Source organism: Gallus gallus, chromosome 3 (assembly GCF_016699485.2).
Source record: "Gallus gallus isolate bGalGal1 chromosome 3, bGalGal1.mat.broiler.GRCg7b, whole genome shotgun sequence".
NCBI lineage: Eukaryota > Metazoa > Chordata > Aves > Galliformes > Phasianidae > Gallus > Gallus gallus.
In genome coordinates this window covers 12,030,034-12,047,218 of record NC_052534.1, presented here as the reverse complement: position 1 = coordinate 12,047,218, position 17,185 = coordinate 12,030,034, and the positions used below count along the sequence as shown (strand labels likewise).

Sequence of the window (17,185 nt, the reverse complement as noted above, 5' to 3'; positions counted from 1 at the left end):
TTTGTAAATATGACCTTTGTTTCCAGTCCTTTCTCAGTGAAAAAAATGGAGAAGAAACAGCCTAGACTCGTGGAACATTCCTACCACTGTAAAGGAATAACTTGCAAGACAACATTATCTTACCAAATACCCACTAAAATAACTTTGTCCTTCAGTTTTCCATGTAAAACTGAACCCTACAACAACTCAAAGTAATACATTCTCAGCAGATTATCAAAATACTGTTGTTATTTTATCCTTAATTTTCTAACCCCATTTCCTTCATTCTCAGCATTTTGCAAGGACATCATGTGTGTGTTCGACATTACGTCTGCTGCAAAGTCTGATAAACATCTAAAGTATGTTGCTGCTTTCTTTCAAACCCACAATTACGGTTCACTTTACCAAAGGCCACAGCACTTGGCACTTCTTAGTGCCAACTCAACTCAGACATACCACGCAATGCAGCTAACTCCCTGGACGTGCCTTCCACCCCCAAATTTTCCACTTAGGCAAATTAATGATCAGGAAAGATGGGATACACCCAGAATACAGAAAACCGCTTATTCAGCAAGTCAGAAATGGATACATTGGCACTGAAACTCATAGTTGAAAGTGAAATTTATCCCGAAAAGAGTCCCAGAATTCAGCTGCCTGCTAACTACCGTAAATATTTCAGGGATGTCCCTAAGATGATTTTTACTGAGAACAAATGGTAACTTGTTAGAAATAAAGCAGAGGCAGGCTTGATAGGGAATAGACAGCTCCTTTACCCCTCTAATGGATTTATTCCCTTATGTACAGTATTTCTTCAAAAAGGATGTCACTTCCATTGAGAATTCAGCTGTTCTACATTTTAAGAACTCAAGGGTTCCAGTGAAGCCTGACTTAAATTTTAAAAACTGATACAGAAAATGGCAAGAAAAACAAATGTATCATTATTCAGAATGCTAAAATGCTTCACAATAAAAGAGTGGCAACTAGAAATCCAGAAACACACTGATCAAACTAACTGGACTCTCACATACCTCATGAAACTAGTTATGTTTACGCTTTGCGAGTCCATCTTTTCACATGTAAAAGAGGACATCTGAAATGCATGAAACTTGAGATCTTGCCTTGCAGTCATAGCTCTCCTCCCATAAACATAACCAACAAAAATAATAATTAACATAGGTGTTCCATAATCCTTCCAAAACATTTTCTTAGTAAGAAAGTAAGCGAGATTTGTTTTTCTTCTAGTGGCATAAGCAGACCTTTTAAAGGCTGTTTCGTTTTTTCTTTTTTTAAATTAAAGGATTTAGACAAGAAGCAGCATTCACCTCCTCAATTCCCATCTTAGATACAATACATAGGAGCCTATCTTGCCTTTGAAATAATAAGCAGATTTTTTTCTTCAGTCTCCATTGTATGGAAAAAAAACAAATACAGCATATCTGAGGTAAGATAATATGCATAACTGTAGCTACCTTGAGCTGAGAGAATTCAGCCTTCATCTGGGTATTTGATAACACATGCAAATATAAACTTTTAATATATACTATAAGGAATTAAACATTTCTAGGAACAACAAAACCTTAAAAGTGAAATTAGCATTAATGCCTATAGAGGCTTTTTCAGTTGAAAATCAAAAGAACCTGCCAAAACCTGTAGAAATTCAAAATAAATCAGTATTGATGACAAAATAAAAGTAATATTTTGCCTTGCATGATAGTACAACTTGCAGAAAACTAGCTCAGGATAATATTTAACCTTGGCCTACAAGCAAGCATGACTTCATTATTTCAAATTAGTTATTTAAAGTATCAGGGGTAGGTATAAGCTTAATACAAACTCCCAAGGAAGTGAGAGTTATACTTAAGTGCTTTCTTTCCCATCATGAGCACCCGCATGTATACTTGAAGTTTCTTTCTTAGACTAATCTTGGAGCTGTCACTGTCATACAGTAATGACAAGAGCAAAAGCTAAGACTTGTATTAAAGAAATGCATTGTCAACATTCTGAACCATCATTTAACTATCAAGTAAAATACTACAAGATCTGTTCACAGGAATTGTTTCATCAGAAACGAATAATAAAAGTTTTTGTTCTGGTTATTTCAAAACCTTACTGTTGAGACCACTGGACTATTAATTTTAAAAGCAAATAAAAGTGAAAAAAGTCACCCTACAAACAGTTGTACTGATGATTTTTTCAGCTAGCAACTTTTCTCCATCTTGGTTCATAAGGTTTTTGAAGCTGTCTCCTAATACAACTTTTATTTGCAATTCCACTAAGATTTTCATCTCCTTCCCACTATCAATTCATTCCATGATCCCACAGTGCTACAGCAGAAATCACATTTAATTCTGGAATTCAAAACCCAAAACAGTCTTGAAGGAATTTTGTTTAATAATGTTGCTGTTGCATGTGATTGATGTTTGAGAGCCCTCATCAGTGTACTTTAAGAAGGGAAGGTGACTTGCCTCTCACTTCAGACTGTTCTGCACACCAACTACCACTACATTCAGAATCATTCCCAAACAAAACTAACTGACAAGGAAGAAGTATTTAACAACTCCAAAGAACAAGAGTGGTACAATGAGACGATAAACTGAAATACCTTTTTTTAAAAAAAAGTATAAAAATATTTGGAGAAAAAGAAAACTCATCAGGGTACAATACTGTATGGTTACTTTGAAAAAATCTAACTGAAAGAACCAGTACACTAACAAAAACAAACCAATCTCCTACCTTACCGTATGGGGGGAAAACCAACCAATAAGCTTGACAGAGGTGTGCCTAAGGCATGATTTCTAGTTCATCACATAGAATTCAATACAAAACTTGATGGATATTGACAATTCATCTCACATACAGTTATCACAGCTGTTACATTACTTTTTTTGTTTGTTTGTAATAGTATTTCTCCTGCATCCTTTGCTATGTGCAACAGGCTCCCAGAAAGAATGAGGCAACCAGAGCTAAACTTTCAGTACAATAGTATTAGTAGCATTTACATGTGTTTTCTTTTGCTTTCTTTTGCTTTAAACGTTGCAAACATCCTACTAATACTGGAGGGGTCACGTTTCAGAGGCCAATCGTTTAACATATACTCAGGTTCCCATCATGTTTTTAATCTTTGCAAAACATTCCCCTACAAATGGGCATCATATTACAGTGTATTAATGATGAAACTGCAGACTGCTTGTGCCAAGGGCCAAAATACCAAATTTAGAATTTGCTTTGTAAACATAGGAATCTCACTGGCAAAGCTGCAAAACAAACACAATTCACTGCGGCTTTTTTGTTAAGCATTCAATAGTAACAGATGCACAGGCATAAAAACTAGTATGTTGTTTTGGACTGCAACTCTACTTCATGTTCTATCCAAACTTACACCTACATGAGATTTTCTCCTCAGAAAACTTACTACTGCAGGCTTAGTAGTTAAAACACAGTCTATATAGTACATGGGGAACTCTCCACCTGGTAACAGAAGCATATCAACAGTTCACACACAAATGCATTTGAAATGCTAGATCCAAATTAAAACTGAATACCAAAGCCTTTCACATTGCATCCTAAACGCAGAAAGAGTTTGTCAGAAATACACAGCTGAAATCTTCAAAATTCAAGAAACCCATTAAGGAAAACACTTGGCTTGGGCTTCTCCAAAAGGCATAATCACAAAGAGCTCTTTATCAAGTACATAGCTCTTCATTAAAACTAGCAGACTTCAAAATATTCCAAAAAAGCTATTTGCAGTTTAGCATCAATCTCATACTGAAGCACTCCTATTTATAGCTCCTTGTTGAAAAGCCACAACGTCAAAGAAAAGAAAACAATTCAGTAACAAACCAAAGCCAACTGCAATATACCTTTTGAACAAAACAAACAACAACAAAAACATACAAAAACTCCATTCTTCTGAAGCCAATAAGACAAATGTGAACAGTAACAGCAGGACTGAACGGTACAGACAAAGGACAATAACAGACCTATCAAAAGATATGGTTCTGCCAGGTTAATGACCCAGGTTAAGCAGCTGAGTTTTCCCACTGATTTCCATCAGAGCAAGCAAAGTAAATTTATTCAGAGTGTATTTAAAACTTCTGCCTCTTGTAAAGTAATCCTTTGCTCTGCTTACAAGAACTGCCAGGGAATTCAGCAGAGAGTGATACAATAAAGCAAAGACAATGCTAGGTTTACAGAAAAAGCAAACAGCCTCCAAGCATGTGAGGGGCGAGCAACTTAATTTCCTTTGAACAAAATATATTATTCTTTAATATACCAATGTACAGGTAACTACCACAGTTTAAGTGCTTCCTCTTCTTTAGGGAAACGTTGTCATCATTTCATTTTCAAGACAATTTGTTCAAGTTCAAAAGAATATGCCAGGGAGGGGTGTGAGAAATCCAAAGCAAAATGCAAAAATAATGTATTTTCAACTTTTATAGATTGAATTAATTAGCTGAGAACCAGAATTTAATCCTTCAATTAAACCTGTTCACAGATGGACACATTTCACAAATAGGTTTCCAGATTTGCTTTTATAACTGAAAGATCATTAATTTCAACACACGTACAAGATCCAGTGCATTCTTTTGGATATTCATGAAACCTCCTTACTCACGTCTCTGATCAGATGGTACAAGACTAACAACAGATCTCAATATTCAGAAGACATAGGCAGTCATGCTTACTATTACAGTAAATACTTGTTAGTAGCTTAAATGCTTCAATAGGAATTATTTTTACTCCAGCAAGTAATTCCCTCTAATTCCAACAGGAATCTGGAGCCAAAATTGCTTACCTGTGGACATAATGCAACTGATGCACAGAATCGATGGCTATCACCATTTCAGCCAAATAAAATCGAGCCATATCTTCAGGTAATCTGTCCTCAAACTTGCTAAGCAACGTCAGTAGGTCTCCTCCAACGTAATAATCCATAACCAGGTACTTTGACGTGGAAAGGACAAGAAAACAAAGGGAAGAAACAATTTACTGAGTGAATTTGAGACTAAAACCTATTTGATGCATAGGAATTAATTTATTTATTAATTGCAAACATTACCATGAGCCTTACAAATTCCAATATGCTAGTATATTCCAAAAACTGTATCTGTTTTAGTCTCATTTAAATATTTAACCTACTTGGGCATTTTTTCTTATTTATATGTATCTATATACAGAAAATTTCACAACAAAACATTATTAGCTTCATCCAGTGTTCCTCTGTCAAACACAGTAATGATGCTTAAATACTCAAGTCTTAAATACTACTGAACGAAAGCACCATCCTTCCAGGAGAAAAAACCCACAGACTTAAGGATGTTATAGTAATTATTACAAGTTCAACATGGCCACTTAATCCCTAGAGTACAGAATAATTTAAGCAGGATGAGACCTGTTCATGTCTTCTAGTCTAACTCCATGTGCTCAAGCAGGATCAGCTACACCAGGCTGACCAGGACTATGGAGGACAGCTGTATTTTGAATATCTCTATGAATGGAGACTCCCTGAGCAGTCTTTTTCAGTGGTTGACCACCCTCAGAGCAGAAAAGCATTTTCTTGCATTCAGATGATATCTCACAGGTTTAAGTCAGCATCCGTTGTCTCTTGCTCTGTCTCTGGGTGCTAGTGAAAATCAACTGTTTCGCTGGTCTTCAATCCCCTACCATCATGCATTTATACACTTTGATTAGATCCACCAAAGATTTTACTTCTCTAGGCTGAAGAGTCTGAAGCTCTCAGCCTGTTCTTATATGAAAGACACTCCATCCCTCTTGTCATCTTTCAGGTCTTGGAACAGACTTGCTCCAGTAGCTCCATCTTTCGCTTGTACTGCAGAGAACCCACAGCTGGACCCTACTGGTACTTCAGATGCAGCCTCACCAGTGCTGCACAGAGAGGAAGGATCTCCATTGACCTGCTGTCAAGACTTTTTCTAATGCAGCTGAAGATACTCTTTATCCTGTAAGGGTGCTCTGCTGGCTCACAGCCAGTTTGTTATCCACCAGGACCTCAGGGCCTTTCTCAACAAAGCTGCTTTCCAGCCAGCTGACACTCAGCAGGTGCCGATGCCTGAGGTTATTCCTCTGCAGACACAGGACAACACATTTCCCTTTGTGGAACTTCACGAGCTTTCTGTTTTCAGTTCTCTAGTCTCTGAATGACTGCATAACCACTGAGCATACAAACCACTTCTCCCAGATTTTTATTGTCTGCTAACCTGCTGGGGGTGTACACCATCTCATTAATGAAGATGTTGGCTCCAGTATGGAGCACTGGGGTAAAACCATCAGTGATGAGACCTCCAAATTGACTTTGTCACAGATCAGAACTCTCTGGACCCTGTAGTCAATCTAATTTTCAATCCACCATATTGTCAACTTGACTTATATTCTGTCAGCTTGTCTATGATGATATTTGGTGAGAGAGTGACAAAGGCATTCCTAAATTCCAGTTAACCAATATCCACTTCCCAACAATAACCACTGCTCAACTGATCTTTTTTTTTTTTTTTTTTAAGGCCACTTCTAGTATATCCTATTTTGTTTTAATAAAAACAATGTAGAAAAGCATTAGTACACAAACTACAATGATGAGAAACAGTGTTACTGATACTGAGGTTTTCTTCAAAAGGCTGCAAGACTCACTCCTACTAGCAGACTATGGAAACGTTGGAAAAGTAAGCTCTCTGCTTAGTGGAAATGGAGAAAGTGGAAAGACTGCCACAAATTCCAGTAGGCTGATGCTGAATATATAGTATTTACGCCGTAATACTGTTGAAAGTTAAGATCAGTACTACATAAAACATGAGATTGTGTTTGCTGCCCACATTAAAGCATAAAGCAAGTTGGTAGGTTTTGAAGGCAATACTTAGATTCACAAATGCAGAAACTAGTTTCTATATAAACTACCCCAAAATCCATGCATCTCTAAGAATCTGAGCTGAGTGAATAGAAAAGCTATAAATATCGCAGTTGTACGATGATTCTGTGCATAGTGCTTCCTCTAATCTTTTTCTTGTTGTGTGCAATAGAACTTACTATTGATACAGATTCAAAAGCACAAAGTACTACAGTCTAAATCAGCAAAATCCATCAATGCATAGTTGTTCACCTCTTGAATTGTAAGTATTACCAGAACTATAATACCACAAAACATATTTTATGTGGAAAAATTTCACAGAAAATCTGCATGTTTTTTCATACTATCTTCTTCTTTGCAAATCTTTCAAAATACTTGAAAACTAACAATCAATACTAAAAGAGATGCTTTAATCTACAGCAACATCTCCTGATTCTTACTTAAGATGACTTAGCAGCATTCATCCAAGCAAGAACACTTGCTTTATGACATAAGTGGTTTTAAGTCTTAAAAAAAAAAAAAAAAGGCAACTATTATTTCAAAAATGGGGCTATTCCATATTTTAACTGCAAAGCAGTAATCAGTAACATTTACCATGCAAAAACAAGTCAAATAGAAAGTTTTAGTCAGTAAACACTATCAGTCTTGTTAATCTAGTTAAACTTTCCAATTAAATCCTATCACAGATGTTCATAAGGTTTGTATGGTCCAGAATATACAATTAGTAAGCTATGTTTGTCTCTCAAACTACAACTAAGAATCTGAATTTCTATTCGTACATACATAAAAGCAATACTCACTAAATAGTTTTCATCCTGGAACGCGTAATGTAATGTTGTGATCCACTGGTTATCTCCATTCACTAACACATCTCTCTCTTCTCGAAAACATGCTGTCTGAAGGGGGAAAAAAATAATTATTACAGGCATTTAAGTAAAATACACAAAGAACCACATTTTGCAAGCTGGCTATTTTTTAACATCACACATGGAAAAAAAAACCTAATCTCACTCTATTAAAATGTCATTTATTATGTCAATAATAAACTTCAATAGGACAGAAGAACCAGAACATAGAGCCTTCTGTCTTTATCTCATCATGATACCAGTCTCTTGCCCTGATATACTGGAAAGAATCAAAGAAGACAAAAGGTGCCTTCATGCCAAATAGAACAGATGAAGAACACAAACAGTGAGAAATACTAAGGACCACCTCAGAGGGGAACACAGCTTCATAAGAAACAGAAGATAAGATGCAAAGAGAAACAATTCTGAATGCAGCAAGGCATTTAACACAATGGAAATCCTGCAACCTGCCCTAAGAAGTGAATAAAATACATCAACAAAAAGAACTTCACAGAATGACAATTTCACTTCTATAAACAAAAGACATTCCAGACCTCTGACATGGTTATTGCTGGCTGTGAGATTTGGAGAGTGAAGAACAAAGAGTGAAACAGCATTTTAGGTTGAGGTATGCAGAATACATTCAGTATGAATTAGATTCTTCCTCCAATCAAATAAGCTATAACAGGTCTCATTTTGGTGAATACAGTGAGTATGAATAAGGAAAAGAAATATGTTATGCTTTAATCATAGCACAGGGCATGTGATAAAGCACTGAAATTTGATTAAGTACTTTAAACAAATATTGTCAAAGGTTATTAATCAGAAAGTAAACTTGAGGACAGAAAGAGGAAAAGAGGATGATCTTCAGAAGGAAGAACAGCTGCTCATGCTTCCACTACATTTTTTCCTTCATTACTGGTAAACTCTCAGGATATTTCAGAAAGAAATACCACAAACTCTTCACGAGGATGACACATAGTTTGTCTACTTGTTGTTACACAATTCAGAGGTTATACAATTCCAGTTGTTTTTGCCATGATTTAACAGGAGGCTGTGCATTCCTCATGCACTCTAGACACCTATCTCTGGGCAACGTGCCTAGAGCTAACAGCAACAGCTATTATCACAGCAGACCAGTTGAGACAGCATACAGACAAGTAGTCTAAGTGGTTCCTGGACTTGGTCTTAATTCATGGCCAAAAAAAGATGGTAGAAGTGGTTCCTGTAATTACTCTAAGTGTTCAATTACATAAATTCATGCTTTTTTTCTGCCTTTACACTGCTTCCAAATCAAAGAAAATTCTAGAGCAGCTGTAAGTGCATCAGTGTAAAAGCAGTATATGTAGCAATATAATTCTGTTTGCACAAGGACATATTGTTATTTAATGTAACTCATAACTGAACCGATTCACTAAAGGAATGTTTGCAATTGTGCCCTCCCTCTCTAGTTTGCCAGAGAACCACGTGGCTGAGGATTTCCATCACAACTCCCCAAGCACTGAACAAAGCAACACCTTCTCATGGATGAAAGGAAGATATGCACAGCAAACTCCATTCCTTCTTCCATAGACTCAATATGCATCTCTGGGGTCCGACTTTCTTGGGAATGTAATGATTCTGGCCTTACTGAAACCTCTGTAAATGAGGGGAGGAAGACTGAATCCTTTATCTCAACATTACATGTAACCTTCCTTAAGCACAGTCCATTTGAACTCCTGGCAGAGACTTCTAGAGATCATCTGATCGAACTCCCTGACACAGACAACTAAGCATTCTGCATGTACATCTATCACGTTATCGTGGCCTTCAACCAGCAAAGGATTCAAGTCCCTCAGCTACTTGGTGTGGATGTCTTAGCAGTCCAGAGTTAGCACTTCCAGAAGCAGCGGTGACTGCTTCCATGCTGCATAATGCATGTCCTGATCTCTCCTGAGCCTCAGCTGGCACCGGCGTGGCGCAAACGCACTCATGGTAACAGGTCTGAGAATGCGATGGGAAGCCGTTGCAGACATTCAGGCTATCCTTGTATCGGTAATGTCCAGCTCTACACCACATGTCCAAATTGTCAACAGGAGCAAGCATTCGGAAAATTGCTTTTTATAATACAAAAGAGGACAGTGACCTCATACCTCACTTAACTTCCTTGTAATGAATATTTTGCATACAATTACCCTCTCAGAGTTTGCAGTGAATACCTTAATCTGGCATTCGCAAGCCTCTTAGTACATACACCCTTTGTGTTTTCACAAATGAATCTCACTTCCCATGAAGACAATACAGGCATATACAAACAACTTAACTCTGCCATTTACACAGTACACCTATGTGCTTATATTCTTGAACTGTGTATTTTTCCCATGTATTTCTGTGTTAAAGCAGCACATTGCTAACAGAGCCAAAATGAGTCATCACTGTTCCAGAAGTAACCATAGCGATTCATTCATCAACATTATGAGTGACAGCTTATAGCTGCTGCACATCATGCCTTGTAATGCATTTTCCCTCCAGATGGTTCCCGTCCCTCTGCATACCCATGGATTACAAATACATGGAAAAACAGAGCCGTAATTCTTTTTAGGCTAACGGTTCAGACTTTCAGAAATTAATCTAGACCCAAGGGGAAAGCATTTTTAATACCTTTCACAGAGCAAATCTTACAGACCTATTTATAACTTTAATGGAAAGAATTGGCAATTAAACTAACTTGAAAAGTGTACATCTGAAAATAGAGTGGAACTTCATTTCTGGTCTTATATTTTTCACTAAAATAAAACCTACAATAAAGACATGTGTCTTAAAGAGAAATACCTCTAGGTATTAGGACTGTTCAGTATCTGAATAATTTCTGAATAAAGATGAAACCCATTATGTATGTCTAACAATAGTCTGCATGCCATCTATACCTCTTCATATAACATTTTCATTAAAAGATGTAGGATCTGATGTACATACATCAGAAACTGGCTTTAATTCATCTGCATAATTTCTCTTTTCTTATTTCAAGTGTGATGGTTTCCCATTGATGTTGAAGCAACATTTCTGCTTTTACTGAATTCTATGAGTCTATTTTTTTAAACAGTTTATTTTCAGTATGCAAAGATGAAGGATTTCAATGCAATTTACAGTTAAACACATGTTCCATTTAAAACATATACACCCATCTTCAGTTGCAGAGTGCATTTTTAAATTTTTTTCTTTAAGTTACTTTCCATAAAAATCCAGGCAAAGGTACTGAGGGTGGAGTCATAAAATACAAGTCGGAAACCAAGGCAAAGCAGTGCCAGTGGAAGAGTATTTTAAGAACACAGAATGGACTTAAGCTATAAAAGAGAATTGTATCACAAAGTTTTGTAAATTGACGTTTTTATGAAGTATTCTCAAATTATTTGAAACTTTTGTTTCTAATTTTTTTATCTAAAAATTGGACCTCACACATCAGGAATCAGAGCTTTGCAAATTCATTATATCACAAAAAATATACCTGCTGAAGACTACTGAAATACATGCATTATAATATTGCTCACATAGGAGGTAATTCTCAGGCAATTGTATAAAAGGGGTACCATATCCAGCCCCACCTAAATCAAGACATCATGCCATCAGCCCTTCTTATAAACCGTTTTAAGCTTATTTTAAAATTAATCTTCATACTGTCATTAAGTACTGAAGCACCTCCTTAATCTCTACATACAAGGTTTTCCAGTTGAAAAAGTAGTAATAATTCAGAACAGTAAGAGGATACATAATTATTATAAAGAACGTCTCTGTAATCTTACTTCAGCTCTCTTCAGCATCTCCCACTTATTAAGTATCTTCATGGCAAAAACCTTATCTGCATTCTTCAGTTTTACTACTGCAACCTGGAACAGATAAATGAAGGATAAGCTAAAACATTACAGACATTGTTTTTCATTGCAGGAAATCTTGAGGATGTTGTGTGATTGTTTTTTCCTTCAGTGTTTCTTACACTTAACTTTATTATCCATGCACAGTACCCTACTATCACTATCCAGAAAGAGTAACATCACAGCAGTACAGGATATTTATTCTGGAAAAGATCCAAGTCTATTTCAAGCTTTCATTATGTATCACACTTCCATTGAACATCATTCTTTCCAAGTCATCGTAGACGAACAATACTATTTCTTATTACCACATTTTTTGCTCTATCATCTGCATGAAGTTACCAAGGACTGCACACTTTATGTTCTTGGACTCCTGCTTCCAGTATTACACAGTAATTTAAATTACAGACCCGCCTAGAAAAGACAATGATCTAGTGGTCAGTTCATAAAACCAAGAAACAATATATTTTAGGTTTTTGATGCAAATTATGACTGTAGACCTGCTACAATTTCTACTCTCATTTCAAAAAACGCACTGGACTTTCTCTGAAGACATGGTAAGGTATTCCCTTCACATTTTTCCACCTGAAGTTCAATGAGCCTTTTTATGACATCTTGTCAGTGGTACGGAAACACTGAAATTCACATCTTCCAGAAAAGCAAAATTTAGAAAATACAAGCTCTGTTTTTCTCTTTCTTGTCTGTTAAGCATTATACACCGTAGGCACATGTCATAATATATTAACAAAATCAACTGACCTAGTCTTTTTTCAAAGAAATTTATAGCTTGGGTTAATTATATTAAAAGCTAAGGTGAAGTATTTTTAGGAAATGGTAAGGGAAGAAATGTACATAAACATGTTTTCATTGTCAAGATACCCCGGGCAGGGAAAGCTATGTGTCTTAAACCAACTGGCCATCAATCTTTCACACACATTCAGAGCTGCCGATCAAAGTGAGACTGACCCACTCTAATACCATCCCAATTATAGAAAAGCTCCACTAGCAATACATTTACCAGCCATTCCCCAACTACCCCGTTCTGTCTACTCCCTTTCAAATAAACCCTAAGGCTTCAGGAAATAAGTTCATTTCTGTGCGCACTTAGTTACAAACCAGCATGCTATCATCCAACATCATCATCTTTACCCTGCAGGTCAGTGACAAAAAAAAAAAAAAATACTAAGATTGACTTCTACATTCTTTCTGCTTCTTTCCTAATCAGCAAACTAACTCTGTGCAAAAACAGTGATAACAGAAAGTACATAAGGATATCCCACAAACGTCTTTCCACCACCTTCAAAATGTGTCATCAACTGCAGCAGCTTCATACATAGGGCGAAAGTACACACTGCAGAATTGCAATACTCAGATGTCTAACTTAAGTATATCTAAAAGTGTATCTAGTGCTTAGCTACAGATTCATAGACAAAGCAGCTGTCACTACCCATATGGACAGCAATGCATTACCAGCCCTACTGCTGACACTGCTGCCTTGGGGGCTGGAAGCAAGGGAAAAAAAAAAAAAAGAGAATAGAGAAAGGTACTAGATCTACCTACGTGTTTAAACTAGCTTATGAAGTGAGATCTTTAGAGGCTACTGCAAGCATAAAAACTGAGGCTAATGTTCAGACCTGAAATCCCTCCATAGTACTTTTGAATTTGAAACACAGAAGTAGATTGTTAGACTATCCCATGTCATTTCATAAATCACATCCATACTGAGCATCGTAGTTCTCCATTGGAGGAAAAGATGAATCCCCTGTGGTGATTCATGAACTGCTATGCAAATTTGAAACTCCAGTCTTTTTTTCACTTTACCAGCTAGGAATCCGTCAAGCCATATCTGTATTGGTTTTTAATGAGAAATGGCAGGAAGAGAAACACTGCAACTAGCCAGCACTTAAATTCTATCTTACCTTGGATGACATGGGTGCCCTTCTACAATATGAAGCTACTACATAATTATGCTTTAAGTGCCTTAGAGGATTCTGCCATTGCTGTGGAGAAAAATAAAAACACTGGTCCAAGAGCTGGCAACATTGCTGCTGCTTGCAGGGAAAGTAGTTTTACCTCCAGCACCACTGACATTATAGGACAGTCAGGCAGAGGATTAGGCAGAACACAGGGATCTTTAATACAACTTTGGGGTTCTTTCACTGTCTGCTCAGTGAAAGGCTTTTTGTGTGTTTGTTATGGTTTTTCCCCCCAAAACTATATTCCTTAGTCTCCAAATTAGACATGATCATTGCATAACCGCCTAAAATTGCAGTGCCTGATACAGCACTCACTTGGAAACAACCAAAGGAGTCATAGTGTTGCCTCTGGTTAACAGATGGAGTACAGGGTTTCACACAGTTGAGGATTTGGTACCCTAGAATGTCCACCAGTATTGAGTGGTGACTAAAGAATAAAGAGTTCATGTTTCCCATCTGTGTTTACAATCAGAGGCAGTCTTTTAGCTCATGAAAGTCATTAATGTTACTCCATATCAATAGCCACTATGCACACACAAGACCTGATCAAAAACATCACGACTCCTTGGCAATCACAACACCTTTTTGCAGGTGTCTCGGGCTTAATGGAAGTAAACTCTAAACTGCTTATCTCAGGATTTGATTCTGAAACAATAAACTGACACTTAACAAAGTACAGTCCAATGCAGTTTCTGATAGTAACAAAACAGTCTGAAAGCTGATTACAGACACCACAGTGCTTACACATACACACACTATATGCTCTCTGTATAAATGCACAAAGATTGAGTGCTGTTTTGATGTACTCCCCTCCCCAGTGAAGCTGTCAAGACAGAATAAAGAACAGCCATTCCTCAGTAGTTATCCTGAAGTGCCTTCCTACTGGAATTTACTAAAATTGGACACTTGACATATATATTTTTTTTCCACGGTGGAAATTTTGTTTGCTTGCTTTTTTTAATTTACATTTTCCTGTGAGCAGCTCAACAAAAATTATTGGTATGTGCTGATGTAAACATTTTGGTTTAGTCATTTTTTTTTCCTCATTCCTCCAACAGCTTTCTGTACTTCCCACAAACAGCAGCACTGTCTGGTATTCTGCCAGTCACATATCTTCTACTGCAAGAAGTAATGATCTTAAAAATAAAATATTAATTATGCATAATAACGAAGCTAGGCCAGAAGCTACTACTGAAAAGAAAAAAAATGGGGGGAAAAAGGCCAGCACCGGTTGATGAAGAATAGACAGCACCCCAGAAACTGAATTTGAAAGGAACATATAGGGAACTAACAGCCTCATCTCTCTTGAGAAACTAACACCATCTGAGCACAGCACCCCTTTGGCTTCTCTCACAGTTTTAGTCTTATGATAAACCTCTGGATTGATGGCAGGGGAAGAATGTTACTGTTCATAACTGGATGCCAAAATTCAGGAATGGCTGCATCAGTTCTCAGAGCTACAAAAATCATCATCTTTGAAATACCAAAAGCTACATAAATATTTGCTTTCAAAACCAAGTAGCATTTTTTTTTTTAAAGCAGCAACAGAAAGAAAATTTCAACATTATGTAGAACCTTAAATCAGACATGTTTTTATACTTCTAAGAGACACCAGTAAGAACTGTTGCCTACTGGAATCAGCAGTGCTCCTGTACTTTCCTAGCAGACTCCTTCAGTTTCCAAGCACAAAGTCTTTTTGTTTAGGGTTGTCCACTAAAATTTGTCAAACCACATGCTGAAAGCAAGCACAGTGAAAGCACCTGGTGTCCACATCAGGAAGACATCTGTGCTTTCTAAAGGCAGCACTCTTTTACTCAAAATGTTAAAAAAGTGAATGTATACAAATGTATACATGGAGAGGTGAAGTGGACATCATTAATTTGACTAAAAGGAAGCATTCTCGGAATGACAGCGAGCAGGCTAAGGACTTAAGGGAAAAACAAAACCAGGAACCTCTTGCAGTTGTAAGCCACCTTTAAACTACTTGTCTCCATCAAACTTGCATAAACAAAAAGGGAAATATTTGAGTATGAAAATTGAAGCCATTGAGTAGTGTAAAATCAGAGCAAGTCTGAGACTTGCTACCTGCAGTAGCTTTGGTCTCCTCTGCAGTCGGCTGAAAAGAAAGCACCTTTTTCCAGATTTCTTAATCTGTCTCAGCAAACTATTATCATCTACTGCATCACAAAAGTATTTCACAGTTGAATATTAGTGTATGGTGGCTAAAAGAGTAGTAAAATTTGTCTGCATTTCTTTAAACATTACTGTAATTTCACACAGAATTTGTTTTCCAAGACAGATGTCTAAGACTTAAAATTTGTTTTTAAGCTAGTCAGTATACTTAAAGTATATCAATACAAGTATTTAAGAAGTCCTACTTTCAGAACATGTAAGAACAAATGTTTTCATTGAGAGAATTCAAGTTTTCTCCTTACTGACAATTTTCACAGTTAGTACTCATGCTGTCTTTCTCAGGTAGGGCATTACAAAGGGCATTACTGTTCCTAGAACTACCACATTATGCACAGTCTCCAGAAAAAGATGGGGAAAGTTAAGCTCTCACTATTTGTGGCATGATTCACTGCAAAGAAGCTTCTTAAAAAAGCACTACAGGATTTTTTTTGTGGTTTAGCTGCTGTGCAGTTTGATGCTGATTCAGCAGACAAAAATGACTTCTTACAAAAACAAGATACAAGGCAGGTTTCACACATGGTTCTTCTGACAAGAAAGTACTTATATCAGTGATCTTTTTTGCATCTTACGTGATTCATACATGAACTAAGCTGCAACTGCTATGGCAGCAATGAGAAAAGTCACTGTTCCATGCAGAAACGTTTGTCTCAGAATGGTGAATCCAGCATTTTTCTCTGTGGCAAAGGTTAAGATTAAATACCTATCATCCATGAAAAGATAACATACATGATTTTATAAAGAATCATTAGTCCAGACAAAGCAAAAAAACCAGAAGACATGAAGTAAATGCTACCTTTTTGTTGTCATTTTGATGCCTGCCCATTTTAGTGAGGTAAAATCAGAGTATGTAGTGATATACGCTACAGTAAAAAAAATTCCTGTTCCTTAAAAACTATAGAAATTTTATTTTCCATAATCGCAGATTAGCAAAGCTAAGTTTTCACACTAAGCAAATAGATAAGCAAAGCTTAAACCAGCACTTCCTCATCTGCCTTGAAGCCTTCAGAGATGCTCTCAAACCATTCAGAATGTCATGGTTTGAAAAACATTTCCACAGTCTTTTCCTTGTACTTTGGATTTTAGCTCTTAGATTTTTTTGAGGCAAATAGGAATACGTTCTGCACAGACTTCACATACTATTCCCATTTTAGCACATTTGACCACAAAAAAAATCAGCCACTGTTATATATAACATTGTTCTTTTGACATAAATAGTGCCTTGCGTGAAGAAGAAAGCACACGTACTTAGTATCAAGAAGCAGATGCTGAAAAGTAAGATTTACTCATTCAGGCTTCCTCAGCCTGTGTATTCTTATACTCCTATTGTCCTTAAAACCTAGTAATGAGGTTTGTTTGACAGCCTTATTTGACAACTTAAAACAAGAGATTCTTCAGTTAGAGGCAGCAAAAGCTTTTTATAGTTAATAGTAAGAAGAAATGCAGGAAAACAACGTTTAAATATCAAATTGAGGAAATAAAGTGACA

At 36.7% G+C, this 17,185-nt stretch overlaps 1 protein-coding gene across 7 annotated transcripts in view; it reads right to left on the bottom strand.

The window, feature by feature from the left end:
• The window catches only part of CDC42BPA (CDC42 binding protein kinase alpha), a 174,957-nt gene that overhangs the window by 99,778 nt on the left and 57,994 nt on the right, over window positions 1–17,185 (bottom strand). For all 7 annotated transcript variants that reach the window (NM_001398237.1, NM_001199443.3, XM_046938649.1 and 4 more), the window contains 3 exons: window positions 11,463–11,546; window positions 7,639–7,734; window positions 4,775–4,923 (listed from right to left, as the gene is read on the bottom strand). In NM_001398237.1, coding sequence (NP_001385166.1) covers window positions 4,775–4,923; window positions 7,639–7,734; window positions 11,463–11,546 — 329 coding nt within the window. The remainder of the gene's footprint in view (window positions 1–4,774; window positions 4,924–7,638; window positions 7,735–11,462; window positions 11,547–17,185) is intronic.